This window comes from Haliotis rufescens, unplaced genomic scaffold, assembly GCF_023055435.1.
Source record: "Haliotis rufescens isolate VD_foot unplaced genomic scaffold, xgHalRufe1.0.p SCAF_21, whole genome shotgun sequence".
NCBI lineage: Eukaryota > Metazoa > Mollusca > Gastropoda > Lepetellida > Haliotidae > Haliotis > Haliotis rufescens.
Window position 1 is genome coordinate 3934528 of NW_025963902.1, and position 17373 is coordinate 3951900.

Below are 17373 nucleotides of genomic sequence, written 5' to 3' on the forward strand. Positions count from 1 at the left end.
TTTGTAGCAACTTGTACAAGGGGGAGAGAGTGTCAGGCAGATTTGGTAGAAACCTATGGTAGTAGTTCAGAATACCAAGATAAGCTCTCAATTCTTTCACATTTTCAGGGACCTTAGCTTCCTGAATTGCAGCAATCTTTTTCTCCACTGGATGCAAACCTTCACTGTCAAGTCTATAACCAAGATATTCAACTTCATCAGCCATAAAGACACACTTGTTTCTTCTCAAACGTAATCCTGCTTCTGACAATCGATGAAGTATTTCATCCAGAATACGAAGATGCTCACTGTCGTTGATTCCAGATGTGTGACAGTATGCAAACACAGAGATGCGTGTCAGTTTGCACAGAGAGATGTGTGACAGTATGGACAGAGAGATGTGGGTCAGTTTGCACAGAGAGATGTGTGACAGTATGCACAGAGAGATGTGTGAAAGTATGCACACAGAGAGATGTGGGTCAGTATGCACAGAGAGATGTGTGACAGTATGCACAGAGAGATGTGTGAAAGTATGCACACAGAGAGATGTGGGTCAGAATGCACAGAGAGATGTGTGACAGTATGCACAGAGAGATGTGTGTCAGTATGCAAAGTAAGATGTGTGTCACTATGCACAGAGAGATTTATGACAGTATGCACAGAGAGATATGTGTCAGTGTGCTCAGAGAGATGTGTCAGTGTGCTCAGAGAGATGTGTCGGTGTGCTCAGAGAGATGTGTGTCAGTATGCCCACAGAGAGACATGTGTCAGTGTGCTCAAAGAGATATGTGTCAGTGTGCACAGAGAGATGTGTGTCAGTGTGCACAGAGAGATGTGTGTCAGTGTGCACAGAGTGATGTGTGTCAGTATGCCCACAGAGAGATATGTGTCAGTGTGCACAGAGAGATGTGTCGGTGTGCTCAGAGAGATGTGTGTCAGTGTGCCCAGAGAGATGTTTGTCAGTGTGCACACAGAGAGATGTGTCGGTGTGCTCAGAGAGATGTGTGTCAGTATGCCCACAGAGAGATATGTGTCAGTGTGCTCAGAGAGATATGTGTCAGTGTGCACAGAGAGATGTGTGTCAGTGTGCTCAGAGAGATATGTGTCAGTGTGCACAGAGTGATGTGTGTCAGTGTGCTCAGAGAGATATGTGTCAGTGTGCTCAGAGAGATGTGTGTCAGTGTGCTCAGAGAGACGTGTGTCAGTATGCACACAGAGAGACGTGTGTCAGTATGCACACAGAGTGATGTGTGTCAGTGTGCACAGAGAGATATGTGTCAGTGTGCACAGAGAGATGTGTGTCAGTATGCACAGAGAGATGTTTGTCAGTATGCACAAAGAGAGATGTGTGTCAGTATGCACAGAGAGATGTGTGTCAGTGTGCTCAGAGAGATGTGTGTCAGTGTGCACAGAGAAATGTGTGTCAGTATGCTCAGAGAGATGTGTGTCAGTGTGCACAGAGAGATGTGCGCAGTGTGCTCAGAGAGAACTGTGACAGTATGCACACACAGAGATGTGTGTCAGAGTTCACAACATCCTCGTCCTTAGGGAGATTAGACATACCATTACAAAACTAGACACATGATCGGGTACGCCACTGTTGGATATATACACACATGCCTGGTATATACACACACATCCCGATGTATACCCACATCCCGGTACGCGCGCGCACACACACACACACACACACACACACACACACACACACTCACACTCACACACACACACACACACACACACACACACACACACACACACACACACACACACACACACATTCAGTGAATACCAAGGCCAGACGGATCAAACAGATTTCAATGTGGTGTTCGTTACATGTGGATTCGGTTTCAGTAAGGCTTATTAGGAAGCAAATATTTCCATTTCATCGTTAAAACGTCGTGTTTTCTCACTTCCTTATACCGTGTTACCACAAGTCTGGGCTACACAACAGCTGCTAAATACTGTTACTGGGGAGGTACCTAAAACGTGGTACAGTCTTTGAAACAGCCCTAGTTCACATGGTGTATGACTAACCCACATCGTGTGTTGTCGGCGGAATTGCTCACGTTGAGTCCTGTGTCTGACTTCCCTAGGAAGTAGAATAGTGAGTAAGGGACGACATGGTCACACCAGTCATCTAATACAGACAGTAACGGTTCATATATCACCTCTTGCCATGGCAGTTTGGACACATCTTACGTTTTTGAGTTTTAGTGAGTATTTATTTCTCTATCATAATATCACTGATTGTTAACTCATGGTTTATTGACCAGTAAGTGGTTCGCTGTGTCTTTACGAGTGAAACACGGTGGTGTTCATTATTGTATTTGGAAACCTTTGACATCACTGAGTGTTTTATTTTTGTGTTACGCTGTGAATTACTTTAGTCGTCTTGTCGTTGTCCAGTAGAGCCGAAACGTCGGTAAAGCGTGTCCTGACTATATTACTATTATCAGTTGCTGGACGATAACTTCTCTAACTTCTGTTGGTTCAGGACTAGATTTGATTTCGAAGAAACCCACAAATCAAAATCCTTACCGACTGTCGAGCTTCCACAGCTATAAACATTGTTGGAAGGCCAGGGGTGACAAGCAAGTTAAACTTCGTGATTTCCACATAATAGCTTGGACAAATGTCTAAATCTAATGTGACGCTAATTCAAATTATAGTAATATCTTATGTAAATCCACCAATGTTATTAGGGTAAGAAACCTATTAAAATGACTGAGACTGGTTTTAGCTTATTCATTATTCTTGTTTTTGAAACAGTACTTCAAATTCGACTCCGTAAGTCAGTGTTGTCATAGTTCACGTTACCACTGTTACAATAGGCCTCATCATCACGAGCAAAACATGGAGCAAAAGGGGTTTGTGTATAAACAATTTCTCAAATGTGATGTGCTTAGTTCTAAATCCAGCCGACTTGGTCGAGTTAGGTCGAGTAAGGAGATTTTTGCAAAACCTATGCGAGATTATATTTTAATCATAATATTAATCAAAATATTGCAGATGTATTTAGAGCAACTCAGATGTGTCCGTGATAACCAGCAGACGCATAAAAGAGTAACATAGGACATGCAGAGGTGGAAAATATATTTAGATAGATGTGAGGTGAGGCGAAATGGGTTTAACGTCGCGTCAACGAGTATTGCACTTATAGTGATTGAATGAGTGAGTGAGTTGGGTTTAACCCCGCTTTAAACAGTATTACAGTTATATCTCGGCGTGTCAGCTTGATAGCTGTCGGAAAACGCGAAGTGATGCAGGTCTCAGACGTTTACCACTTCAGTGTAACCCACGAGCACGGGTATGGTGCTGACAAACCTAGAAACGTAATCGGGGCCAACCGGGATTCGAAACCCACAACCATAGGTTCCTGGCGTGCCCAAGGCACGCAACTCAGTACAGCGAATGGCGGCGCCTTAGACGACTGTGTCCACCCGTGTCCCCGCACTTATATAGAGACGTGCATACACGCGTATGTTTGTGTGTGTGTGCGTGACTGCCTGTACTAGTCCGGACTAATGCCTATTTTATAGTGCTAGCCCGGCCAGCCAGGGTTTGACGTCTTTTGGCATGACATGGCCGGGGATCGAACCCCGGACCTTCCGCTATCCGGGCGGACGCTCTACCACTAGACCACGGAGGCGGTCTATTTACATGGAGGTTTGAGGTTTCATATTACAACACGAAACAATCAATTGTTCTTCCTCGAACATTAATTTCGATTCAAGGAGGAAACAAATTGTGAAACTTGGGATTTGAATTTGGCCGATTATTTAAATGTAGGGAATAAAACTAAACCGACATGTACATTTTAATCTACAGTGTCATGTAGAGTCATGTAGAGAGTCATTTAGTGTGTTACGAAGAGTATCATGTATAGCGTCATCTACAGTGTCATGTATAGTGTCATCTACAGTGTTATGTAGTGTCATGTATAGTGTCATGTAGTGTCATCTACAGTGTTATGTAGTGTGATCTACAGTGACATGTAGTGTCATGAATTTTGTCATGCATAAGTGTCATTTAGAGTGTTACGTATGGTGTCATGTATAGCGTCACCTACAGTGTCATGTATAGTGTCATCTACAGTGTTATGTAGTGTCATGTATAGTGTCTTGTAGTGTCATCTACAGTGACATGTAGTGTCATGAATTTTGTCATGTATAGTGTCATTAAGAGTGTTACGTAGAGTGGCATGTATAGCGTCATCTACAGTGTCATGTATAGTTTCATCTACAGTGTTATGTAGTGTCATTTATAGTGTCATGTAGTGTCATCTACAGTGACATGTAGTGTAATGAATTTTGTCATGTATAGTGTCATTTAAAGTGTTACGTATGGTGTCATGTATAGCGTCACCTACAGTGTCATGTATAGTGTCATCTACAGTGTTATGTAGTGTCATTTATAGTGTCATGTAGTGTCATCTACAGTGACATGTAGTGTCATGAGTTTTGTCATGTAGAGAGTCATTTAGTGTGTTACGTATGATGTCATGTATAGCGTCACCTACAGTGTCGTGTATAGTGTCATCTACAGTGTTATGTAGTGTCATGTATAGTGTCATGTAGTCTCATGAATTTTGTCATGTAGAGAGTCATTTAGAGTGTTACGTATGATGTCATGTATAGCGTCACCTACAGTGTCGTGTATAGTGTCATCTACAGTGTTATGCAGTGTCATGTATAGTGTCATGTAGAGTCATCTACAGTGACATGTAGTCTCATGAATTTTGTCATGTAGAGAGTCATTTAGTGTGTTACGTATGGTGACATGTATAGCGTCATCTACAGTGTCACGTATAGCGTCATCTACAGTGTTATGTAGTGTCATGTATAGTGTCATGTAGTGCGATCTACAGTGACATGTAGTGTCATGAATTTTGTCATGCATAAGTTTCATTTAAAGTGTTATGTATGGTGTCATGTATAGCGTCACCTACACTGTCATGTATAGCGTCATTAATCTTATCATGTATAGTGTCATGTAGTGTCATTAATAGTGTCATGTAGTGTCATTTAAAGTGTTACGTATGGTGCCATGTATAGCGTCACCTACACTGTCATGTATAGTGTCATTAATCTTATCATGTATAGTGTCATGTAGTGTCATTAATAGTGTCATGTAGTGTCATTTAAAGTGTTACGTATGGTGCCATGTATAGCGTCACCTACACTGTCATGTATAGTGTCATTAATCTTATCATGTATAGTGTCATGTAGCGTCATTAATAGTGTCATGTAGATTCATTTATGCATATGGTGTCATGTTTGTTTGTTGTTTAACGCCGCACTAAGCAATATTCAACATAGTGTCATGTACAATGTCATATAGTCATGTATAGTGTCATGTAGCGTCATGTAGTGTCATGTAGATTTCATGTATTGTGTCATGTAGTGTAAATGTAATGTCATATATAGTGTCATGTATAGTGTCATGTAGTGTTTCATGTTGTGTCATGTAGTATCATGTATAGTGTCATGTATAGTGTCATGTATACTTAAGATGTTTTATCACCCCTGTTGATTTCAGTGTGCACAGTTACTCCTGTCATATCACAGTTCAACAGTGGTTGCACGCAGTTAGATAAGTGTGGAGTGGACGTCTCTCCCAGCTTCAGCAGTTCCGATGGCGTCTTCATCTGCCGGTAAAGTTGGACATACAACCTACAAGGCCGTCCGTATCTTTGGCGAAACCGCATTATCAGTGGTTCATAACAAGCTCCTCACAGCGATAGTACGTTCCCGGAGCTCTCTATACTATCGCTGCCACCAGTCAAAACTCCCCACTGTGAATAGGTGGCCACAACCATGCTTGGAGTTGAACTCGCAACCGAATGACCGTTATGTTTACAAACAAGTGACGACTGTCATGACGCCAAATACACTTACCCCTGCTAAATTACTTTCTTTGTATGTCAATTTGAATTTCTAATTCATTAAATCTATCATGTCATTGATATGGTAAGAATGTAAGGGAGAAGTTGGTTGATTTCCCGTTAGTCGGCAATCTCGAACCAATCTGATTATCAAAACAACAAAGTAAATTCATCTGGAAAACATGGTCAATCGTAAACCTTTTCAAATTAAAATATGATGGCATTCCCACAGACATAAACACATGTATAAACGTTACTACATATGGGCTTGGAGGGCAAATTTCAAGATTCTTGTAATGGCCGCGCCCACACTGGTGGCAGCGATGTTACCGAGAGTGTAACGAAGGTGTCACGCGCTGGGAAGGAGCTTGGGTTCATAAGGGGAAAGGGAGGTCACTCTAATTTCAAACGGGAGCTATCTCCGTTGTTTTCGTATTTGCGAGTAATGGCGTCACCCACGCTGTACGTTGTTGGTCCAGCTATTAAATGCCCAGCTTATCCCTAAGGTAAAACGTATACTTAATTAAATGTTTGAATGCATTATATATTTATGTTTCCATCCGTACATCTTCTAAGATTGGTTTAGTGCTGATAACCATTTTCTAAAATGTGGGCCCACATCTTTCCCGTCATCTATGGTGTTCGAAACAAGTGGGCCCACATTTGTATTTCGCCTAGCTTCGTTAGGTTGTTTCGTTAGTTCTGATAATCAATTCCTAAATGTGGGCAGACGTTCTTCCGTCATATTGATTGCAACAGGAGGGACCACATTTATTAATCGCGAAATTCTACTTAAATATTGATAATCATTTTCTCAAATGTTGGCCCACATTGTTCCCATCATATATGGTGATCGAAACAAGTGGGCCCACGTTTGTATATCGGCTTGTGATAGACCTAGACCTTCTTCCGTCATAGTGATTGCAACAGGAGGGACCACATTCAAAAATCGCTAAGCTTCATTAGCTTGGCTTACTTATGACCATTTTCTAAAATGTGGGCCCATATTGTTCCCGTCGTATAGTGATCGAAACAGGTGGGCCCACATTTGTAAATCGCTGGGTTTCATTGGGTTGACGAAGTCATTTAGGCTAGTGGGCTCACATTTGCCATTACTTTGCATGGGTATGTGACATTATATATTATTCATATTTTGTAATATTGATGGGAAATATCTTTATAAATCATTTCGTGTGACGTTAATTCCACGAAAGGTACAAATATCTTTGAAGTTTGAATAACGTCATCATAGCTGACCACACTAGTTTTACAAAAATAGCTACAAAGCAAGAAACTTAGATCTACTTCAAATTAAATTTACAGAGGCAATACCACTCATTCTACCTTTTCCAGTATAACACATCAATCTAATCATAAGTGTTGGTGGCGATCGATATAAGCCTAAAAATATGTCTACACTTGAATTGACCTCGGACATGATACAAGCCTCAAACTTTTCCGAGAACTTGTTCCATAAAAGGAATAACTCATGAATATTAATAACCCCACGACCTAGTTTGGCGATTTTCGTAGAAGTGAGTTCTGCTGTATTGCCATCGCATTTGTACATTTTAATCCAATTATAAGTCACATTTTAAATAGACAAAATAGCAGTTCGTAATGCGGGTTTGTTTACCAAGTACATATTCTCAACAACAAGTGCGTTTAGTTTCGAATGTGGGCCCACCTCGAACTTTCGATTAGGCAAACGGAGTTAGCTCCCTTCTCGAACCACCGATAATGCGGTTTCGCCGTATCTTTTCTGTGTTTCCCATCTCCCGGCCGCCCTGAATCTTCCTTCCGACATGAAATAATAAAAAAAGTTTCCGTATCTCAATTTTCAACGCCGCTGTGGACTTTTTCCCTTATCTGATAAAAAAAATACACTACAATCATTGCACACTCATTAAAAACCCAGGTCAGCTTGATTTTTCTTCAGCTATGTTTATTAAAAATTCGTTTCCGAAGCAAAGTGACTCGATCTACGTCATAAATTTCTTTAAAGACAGGTACCAAATGTTTTAAACTTTAAAATGTCGTAAAATAAGCTACACAATTAGTGAAAAACAGTTTTTATAGTTTTCTTGGTTTTGAAAAAATATTTTGTTTCGCCCGTTCTCCCGTTGGCTGATGTTGGAGATGAGAAACACATCAAAATATGGATGGTCCTACATCTTTTGATAAAACCTACAAATTCATTTTTAGTTTGCATGATTGATTTAGGTATAACGCCCCTTTGAACAGTGTTTCTGTTATAACACGATGTGTTAGCGAGGTGTTGGATTTAGTGTGCACACCAGTACTGTGTTAATAGGTCTGCTTCAGGGTTAGTTTTCTCCACTCAAGCCGATGTTAGTGTGGTAGAAGATGACCATGAAACGTTGCAGTGGAGTGTGCAGCGGTGTCTTCACTGTCCGGCATACTGTTTGCGGTGGATGTGAGGATATTGCTGAAATGATTAATCTGGCTGGTGCAACCTATGTGTGTGAATCAGTCATGACATTGTTGGTGGTCCAGCCAGCTGTTCACAAACTGAAGTGATTAATCTGGCTGGTGCAACCTATGTATGTGAATCAGTCATGACATTGTTGGTGGTCCAGCCAGCTGTTCACAAACTGAAGTGATTAATCTGGCTGGTGCAACCTATGTATGTGAATCAGTCATGACATTGTTGGTGGTCCAGCCAGCTGTTCACAAACTGAAGTGATTAATCTGGCTGGTGCAACCTATGTTTGCGAATCAGTCATGACATTGTTGGTGGTCCAGCCAGCTGTTCACAAACTGAAGTGATTAATCTGGCTGGTGCAACCTATGTATGTGAATCAGTCATGACATTGTTGGTGGTCCAGCCAGCTGTTCACAAACTGAAGTGATTAATCTGGCTGGTGCAACCTATGTATGTGAATCAGTCATGACATTGTTGGTGGTCCAGCCAGCTGTTCACAAACTGAAGTGATTAATCTGGCTGGTGCAACCTATGTATGCGAATCAGTCATGACATTGTTGCTGGTCCAGCCAGCTGTTCACAAACTGAAGTGATTAATCTGGCTGGTGCAACCTATGTATGTGAATCAGCCATGACATTGTTGGTGGTCCAGCCAGCTGTTCACAAACTGAAGTGATTAATCTGGCTGGTGCAACCTATGTATGTGACACATGACATTGTTGGTGGTCCAGCCAGCTGTTCACAAACTGAAGTCAATTCTTAATTAAGCAGTGTTAATCACTCCCCAACTCTAGGTCAGTGGTCAGCTACAGAACCTGTGCCCAGAATGCCAAACGTGTGTGCGTCGGAAACATCGACAATTCCGAAGTAGAACAGTTTGTGTTGAATATATATACACAATATAACTGCACAGGTATGTATCCAGTCTGTCACTTTCATCATGTGCCCTGTTCATGACCCCGAGTAAACATCCACAAGGCTGTGATTGATAAGATATGTTTTGTTTGTTGTTTAACGCCGCACTCAGCAATATTTCAGCTATCTGATGACGGCCTACATATAATCTGTATAAACAATCTTGTGATTGATATTATGAGCATTGAACAACGACCCACGCCGTCGAGGTACGATGACCCGTTATCCGAGGATGAGCGCCTGATTTGATAATACATAAGTCGTCTGTAACGACAAGCATAGGTTAGTGGAACCATTCCTAGCCTGGAATCCCCTTGGGCTTGTGTTACTAGCATGACATGGCAGACAATAACTTCATCATATATATGTTTCAGCTGTTCTTAAGGAAATAACGACATCCGTCGAAATGTCTCCCGTTACCGCTCGTATTTCAGAATCAGGTATGCTTCCTTTGTCTTTCATTACGTTCAGGTGTTTAAAACAATAACTACGTTGGTCTTCATTACATATTGGAATGCTCGGACCATGTGTCTCCCTGGTGTTATTGCTGCATGTCGGGCAGTGTATTAGCCCCGTGGACGTACACTTGACAATCATTGCTCGCCGTCATTTGACCTACCCACCTACCCACCTACCCACCTACCCAGCACAGTGTTTGGCGCATGAAGCTTGTAAGAGGATGCAGAACAACCCGTTATTGGTCCAACGCAGTTATCACCATTCTTGACTGTCCTTGAAAGAATGTGTTTGTGCATTAGCATGCTTCCCGCGTGTACCCTCCCCCTGGCTGTGCTTATGTGGTGGACGCCATGTTAAATGAGAACAGTGTCCATGTGCCGCTTTCTGTTATAGCGCCTACACGCGGGATCCCAGAAACTGACGGAACCAGTCAACTCGAAAGTTCCCCCTCGGCAACAGCTGCCACCCCTTACATACAAAGCACAAATCGTACTGAAATGACAGATACCGAGAGCACAGACGTCACGTCCACTCGTTCGAAGGGTACAAGTGTTCCCACGATGTCGTCTGCACGCATCAATCGTACTGAAATGACAGATACCCAGACCACAGACGTCCTGTCCACGCGCTCGAAGGGTACAAGTGTTCCCACGATGTCGTCTGCACGCATCAATCGTACTGAAATGACGGATACTCAGACCACAGACGTCACGTCCACGCGCTCGAAGGGTACAAGTGTTCCCACGATGTCGTCTGCACGCAACAATCGTACCGAAATGACAGACACCCAGACCACAGACGTCACGTCCACGCGCTCGAAGGGTACAAGTGGTCCCACGATGTCGTCTGCACGCATCAGTCGTACTGTATTGACAGATACCCAGACAACAGATGTCACGTCCACGCGCTCGAAGGGTACAAGTGGTCCCACGATGTCGTCTGCACGCATCAATCGTACTGAAATGACAGATTCCCAGACCACAGATGTCACTTCCCTGCGCTCGAAGGGTACAAGTGTTCCGCCAGTGTCCTCAACAGACAGACAGACCCTCGTCCCATCCTCAACCTCATCCCGCCGGGAGACCGTTACTGAGGCCACGACGAACGCAAACCACGTGACTTGGTCCACCACGAAGTACATGTCCACAGTTGTCAGACGACATCCTTCAAGCACACCGCAGGTCACTGAGCTACCAATATCCTCCACAGACGACGTCACAGTACCCACATCAAAACTTACGTCTCAAATTACCAGTACAAAATACAAGAGTCTAGTAACAAACACGAGAACCTCCCGAGTTACCTCCCCTTCCATTCTTCCAGGACTGTCCACAAAAGGTTCGCCAGGTTTTCATCAATCCAGGAAGACCTCCACCCAATCAACAGATCACACCGGATATGGAACGAGATCTTCCACTGAAATGAAGAAGTCGAGTTCGCAAATACCAGGGACGTTCCCCACCACCCCTCCAGCTGAGGAAGAGGACTCGACCAGGGATGCATCTAACCCCCAAGGTGGAGAACACGTAACGCCTTCTGGGCTTGTTTCATTGTTACATATATGTGACAGTCAATGTCTTTAATCAGTATACCGACTGAAAATGTCAGTCATTATGTATATTGACTTTTTCACTCAGGCAGTTTTACATATTTCCTGAAAAATAAGACTGGATTTTAGACTTTATACCATGTTGTTAGACATACATTGTCGAAAAAACACAAGGTGCTCAATAAATATCCAGGCGTATATAACATCTGTGTATATGGTAATGTGACCCTTTCTTTAATTGCGGGCGATGATTGCCCAATGGTCTACATCCCCCATCACCTTGTTGCGTTGAATCAGCCTATACCCTTCCTATTCGTTCTCTGCCAAGGACTGACAACACGCAACAGTGGTGCATCTAGATGAAAGGGATAGTGAATAGTGTTGACATAAATTTTCAAATCTCTTTCAGGTGTGGGAACCCCATCTTCAGGCACTGACAGTAAGCAGCGGATATCTTCTAAATATAATCATCATTGGTTGCGCATGCAAATACAGTTCTACAATCCAGTGTCTGGTGGCTACTTCACGTGTAGGACTAGGCACTGTGTCCTGTGTGAAGATGCCATTTCAATCAGACTAACCAGGTACTAACCAGGTGCTTACCTGATACTAACCAGGCACTAACCAGATACTGAACAGGTTCTAACCAGATACTGACCAGATGCTAACCAGGTGCTAACCAGGTACTATTCGGGTACTAACCAGGTGCTAACCAACTACTAACCAGGTGCTAACCAGCTCCTAACCAGGCACTAACCAGATACTGACCAGGTACTAACCAGGTGCCTACCAAGTGCTAACCAGGTACTGTCGAGGTACTATCGAGGTAATAACCAGGTGCTAACAAGGTGCTAACTAGATACTAACCAGGTACTAACCAGGTACTATCTAGGTACTAACCAGGTGCTAACCAGGTACTATCCAGGTACTAACCAGGTACTAACCAGGTACTAACAAGGTGCTAACCAGATGCTGACCAGGTACTATCGAGGAACTAACCAGGTACTATCCAGGTACTATCCAGGTACTAACCAGGTACTAACCAGGTACTTACAAGGTGCTAACCAGATGCTGACCAGGTACTATCGAGGTACTAACCAGGTACTAACCAGGTGCTAGCCAGGTGCTAACCAGGTACTAACCAGGTGCTAACCAGGTTCTAACAGATGCTAAATAGGTACTAACCAGGACTGGCCAAGTATTAACCATGTACTAACCAGGTACTAATCAGGCGTTATCTAGGTACTAACTAGGTACTATCGAGGTAATAACCAGGTGCTAAACAGGTGCTAACTAGGTACTAACCAGGTGCTAACCAGGTTCTAACAGATGCTAACTAGGTACTAACCAGGTACTAACCAGGTACTAACCAGGTACTAGCTTGATGCTAATCAGGTACTATCCAGGTGGTGGTCAAATGGTAACCAGGTGCAAAGCAGTTACTAACCAGTTACTATCGAGGTGCTTAGCAGGTGCTAACCAGGTTTTAACAAATGCCAACTAGGTACTAACCAGGGGCTACCCAGGTACAACCAGGTACTAACCAGGGTTCCTTTGCACAAAGGGATCTTAACGCTACCATATTGCAAATTCAGTACCTTAACATAGATTTATGATAGTCGCTTTGTGCAATCGGACCTTTAGAAATAGAGCAGACCCTACATTGTGGCCAGTTCCCCGTTCTTGTAGTTACCAGTATCAATACTGATGTTGCTTTGTGTGGAGAGGTAGGTGTAGTGCCAGGTGTGGACAATGAGGGACTGTAGACGTGAACCTTGAGCCACCTTTCGATACAACACTTCCGACAAATTCATGGACCGTTTTCAGAAAAGGGTGAATCACTGCTCTCTTGTGTTGCCCCTTGAAGTAAATTTTGATGTTATAGTCCGAGTTGGGGATCTAATCAGAAAGCAAATTTGATTCCGTTGAATGATGGCCCTTGTAAGGGATATAGTACGTGATCATATCATGTGTGTATTAAAGAATGTTGCATGTCCTCCCCAGGTTCCATGGCTGTGTCTACTCTGTCCGCTGTGGCGGTCATCTGGGTCGGCTGGACGATGCACGTCACCATCACCTGAAACTACGGGGCCTGCACAGGATGTTACATGTCGGTTACATTACAGTTTCCGCGGACTAATATACAGTATCCTGACTTTGTGTAGAAGCCTCTCCGACATGTCAACACTGGCGCCTGGGATATGCTCCAGCAGGGCCAGACAGCACGGAGATGCTCCTACTCAAGAGGTCTTTTAAATGTCGTATACGACCGAATAATTGGGTGTCGGTTACATTACAGTTTCCGTGGACTTATATACAGTATCCTGACTTTGTGTAGGAGCCTCTCCGACATGTCAACACTAGCGCCTGGGATATGCTCCAGCAGGGCCAGACAGCACGGAGATGCTCCTACTCAAGAGGTCTTTTAAATGTCGTATACGACCGAATAATTGGGTGTCGGTTACATTACAGTTTCCGCGGACTAATATACAGTATCCTGACTTTGGGTAGGAGCCTCTCCGACATGTCAACACTAGCGCCTGGGATATGCTCCAGCAGGTCCAGACAGCACGGAGATGCTCCTACTCAAGAGGTCTTTGAAATGTCGTATACGACCGAATAATTGGGTGTCGGTTACATTACAGTTTCCGTGGACTTATATACAGTATCCTGACTTTGGGTAGGAGCCTCTCCGACATGTCAACACTAGCGCCTGGGATATGCTCCAGCAGGGCCAGACAGCACGGAGATGCTCCTACTCAAGAGGTCTTTTAAATGTCGTATACGACCGAATAATTGGGTGTCGGTTACATTACAGTTTCCGCGGACTAATATACAGTATCCTGACTTTGGGTAGGAGCCTCTCCGACATGTCAACACTAGCGCCTGGGATATGCTCCAGCAGGTCCAGACAGCACGGAGATGCTCCTACTCAAGAGGTCTTTGAAATGTCGTATACGACCGAATAATTGGGTGTCGGTTACATTACAGTTTCCGCGGACTAATATACAGTATCCTGAATTTGTGTAGAAGCCTCTCCGACATGTCAACACTAGCGCCTGGGATATGCTCCAGCAGGTCCAGACAGCACGGAGATGCTCCTACTCAAGAGGTCTTTGAAATGTCGTATACGACCGAATAATTGGGTGTAATTGGCCGTCCTTTTTGACAGGTCAAATATTCGTCGCGCTCTTTCAACCGTAGTACGTTTTTTTGGTTATTATTGTTTTTGTTTTGTTTTTGTCACCTTGTATAATCACAATTTGATAGTGATTCATTGATGCATGTTCATTATATAGTCAGTATTGTACAATCGACTATGCTTTCAGCAGATTTCCCATGAAAATGGAAATGGTTTTGTCGCTGTATTATATATGTATTACTGCCTCATGTACCTTGAGCAACGAATGCTACCAAATATATAACCCGGTATCAAAGACCACATGGTCAAGTCCCTACCCCACCCGGTATCAAATACCACATGGTCAAGTCCCTACCCCACCCGGTATCAAATACCACATGGTCAAGTCCCTACCCCGCCCATTATCAAATACCACATGGTCAAGTCCCTACCCCACCCGGTATCAAAGACCACATGGTCAAGTCCCTACCCCGCCCGGTATCAAAGACCACATGGCCAAGTCCCTACCCCGCCCATTATCAAATACCACATGGTCAAGTCCCTACCCCACCCGGTATCAAAGACCACATGGTCAAGTCCCTACCCCACCCGGTATCAAATACCACATGGTCAAGTCCCTACCCCACCCGGTATCAAAGACCACATGGTCAAGTCCCTACCCCACCCGGTATCAAAGACCACATGGTCAAGTCCCTACCCCACCCGGTATCAAAGACCACATGGTCAAGTCCCTACCCCACCCGGTATCAAAGACCACATGGTCAAGTCCCTACCCCACCCGGTATCAAAGACCACATGGTCAAGTCCCTACCCCACCCGGTATCAAAGACCACATGGTCAAGGGTACAAGAAAGAAGACAAAGCTTTTGCACATGGACAGGTGGGACAAATGCTGTAGTAGATCAATGATGTATGTATGTATATATGTATGTATGTATGTATGTATGTATGTATGTATGTATGTATGTATGTATGTATGTATGTATGTATGTATGTATGTATGTAGGTAGGTAGGTAGGTAGGTAGGTAGGTAGGAAGGTATGTATGTATGTAGGTATGTATGTAGGTAGGTAGGTATGATGCAGATTTGTTTGTTCAAATATATAGCAATGTCTTGTATTTGCTCAACATTTTTTCTTGCTAATAGTCGACTAAATTTTATTTGTGATAGATACATGTAATAGTAGCTAGTGATGTACAGTCTTCTGTTTTCCAAATAAAATGATTAAATTTAAAGTAAATGGATATGTATTATGATTAGATTTATTGCACTTAAGTAAATAAATATTGACGTTTCATTATAAAGAAACTATTGATTACGCAGCGTCTTTCTTTTTCCTGATACAGCGGGTTGCTGTATGGCTGTAAGTGTAAAAATGACGTCACACGTACTAAAAGAAATTGTGTATACACTCTTCAAGGCATAAACTACTGAAATATTTTTTCTCAGAAGGGACATTTAAGAGCTCTAGTATAATGGGCATGTATATGCGTACGCTATCCCCTTCACACAGTAGATTACAGATTCCCTTACACAATGATATATTGTTGTATCCCTGTATCTTTGACGAACACTATTGCAGCATGACGCATAGTCCATTTATTGCATGATTCCTACAAAATAACATTGCTAAAAGATGATCAAATAATAGGATGTAAGTAAAAAAACAATTTCAAAAACTTATCTTACGGACGTTTATTTTACGACCGTCTCATAATCAGTTCCGTCAGGAGGTGGGCGACAATAGAGGTTGATTCAATTTTGGTGAAATATGGGGGTCGTTTCATCACAAAACCAAGTTATCAAACAACAGAAACTGTTCATGTTACAATGAAATTGTGAGTCACACACAGTTCCCTGAAATTTAAGCAGCTTCCGGATACTGTGACTGGGCCTGACCCGGAGCTAACCGCTGTGATAATAACACGGAAATGAATGTCCTGACTCTGACAGACTGACTTTCAGTTTACAATACATAAACATACATGCTGTGCATAGATGGTCACATAAAATCCAAGGATGATGTGTGTAAACTGCATTTCACTCATCTGGAACTATAACACGTAAACGATTAGCTCCCCATGAAAGTGTATAGCACAGTATAACAGTTGTCACAAGCTGCGTCAAACCGTCTGCGTCAGCTTGACACAGTCACCGGTTTAACGAGTGACATGTGACTTGTGACTGGTGTAAATCTAGCCCACGGGGTCTTGAAAGTTGCGGCATCACAGAAGATTGTCCTCCATTTCATACATAATACTGAATAGCACTAAGAGGGGGACCGGGGACCATTTAAGTTCTAGGGAGGGGATGGTGGTGGTGGTGGTGGTGGTGTGTGTGTGTGTGTGTGTGTGTGTGTGTGTGTGTGTGTGAAGCCAGTATCATTCAGCCCAGTTCATCTGAATGGCACTCTCCCGTTGTCATGGTTAAGAAACAAGACAGCGCCTTGATGCAGTTACCAAGCCTATATTTTCCCCTCTGCCACGTTTGAAAATGTCCATTATACCACATAGAAACTACAGCTATGCCAACGTTTTAAGAGTGATAGTGGCTTTTGGCAAATATCACTCCATCCAGATAAAACACAAGTCGGTCTTCATTACACCCGATGGTGTTTTTAATCGCACCCCTTTCGGCCTCAAAAATGCTCCTGTGGCATTTAAGCAAACCGTTTCAGGCACTAAAAGAAATGAATTGGCGTTACATATTAATAAATGTAGATGACATCATAACATTTTCTAAAACGTTTTCAGAACACTGGAATCATTTCAAGGCAGTATTCCAAAAGATCAAAGAAGCAGAACTTTAAAACCGAGCAAATGTAAATTCGCGACAAAACAAGTCAAAACTACTTAGGGCATATCTTCAGCAAAGATGACATCCATGCCGATCCTTCAAAAATAGATTCAGTCACACTGATCCAAACCCCCTAACAATGTCCATGGCATGCGTCATTTCTTAGATTTTGCCTCGTATTATCGCAAATTTGTAGCAC

The 17373-nt window shown here is 43.0% G+C and overlaps 1 protein-coding gene across 4 annotated transcripts; it reads left to right on the forward strand.

The window, feature by feature from the left end:
- Window positions 1-1916: 1916 nt before the first annotated feature.
- On the forward strand, window positions 1917-15376 carry LOC124133402 (mucin-5AC-like). 4 transcript variants are annotated; one of them, XM_048401125.1, is made up of 7 exons: window positions 1917-2195; window positions 5521-5635; window positions 9107-9225; window positions 9602-9667; window positions 10080-11201; window positions 11645-11674; window positions 13240-15376. In XM_048401125.1, the coding sequence occupies exons 1-7, from the start codon at window positions 2159-2161 to the stop codon at window positions 13314-13316; spliced, it is 1566 nt and encodes a 521-aa protein (XP_048257082.1). In that variant the 5' UTR covers window positions 1917-2158; the 3' UTR covers window positions 13317-15376. The 4 variants fall into 4 exon arrangements, with proteins under 4 accessions (XP_048257082.1, XP_048257084.1, XP_048257083.1 ...); XM_048401127.1 differs by having other exon boundaries at window positions 11010-11201; XM_048401126.1 differs by lacking the exon at window positions 9107-9225.
- The last annotated feature ends 1997 nt before the right edge of the window (window positions 15377-17373 follow it).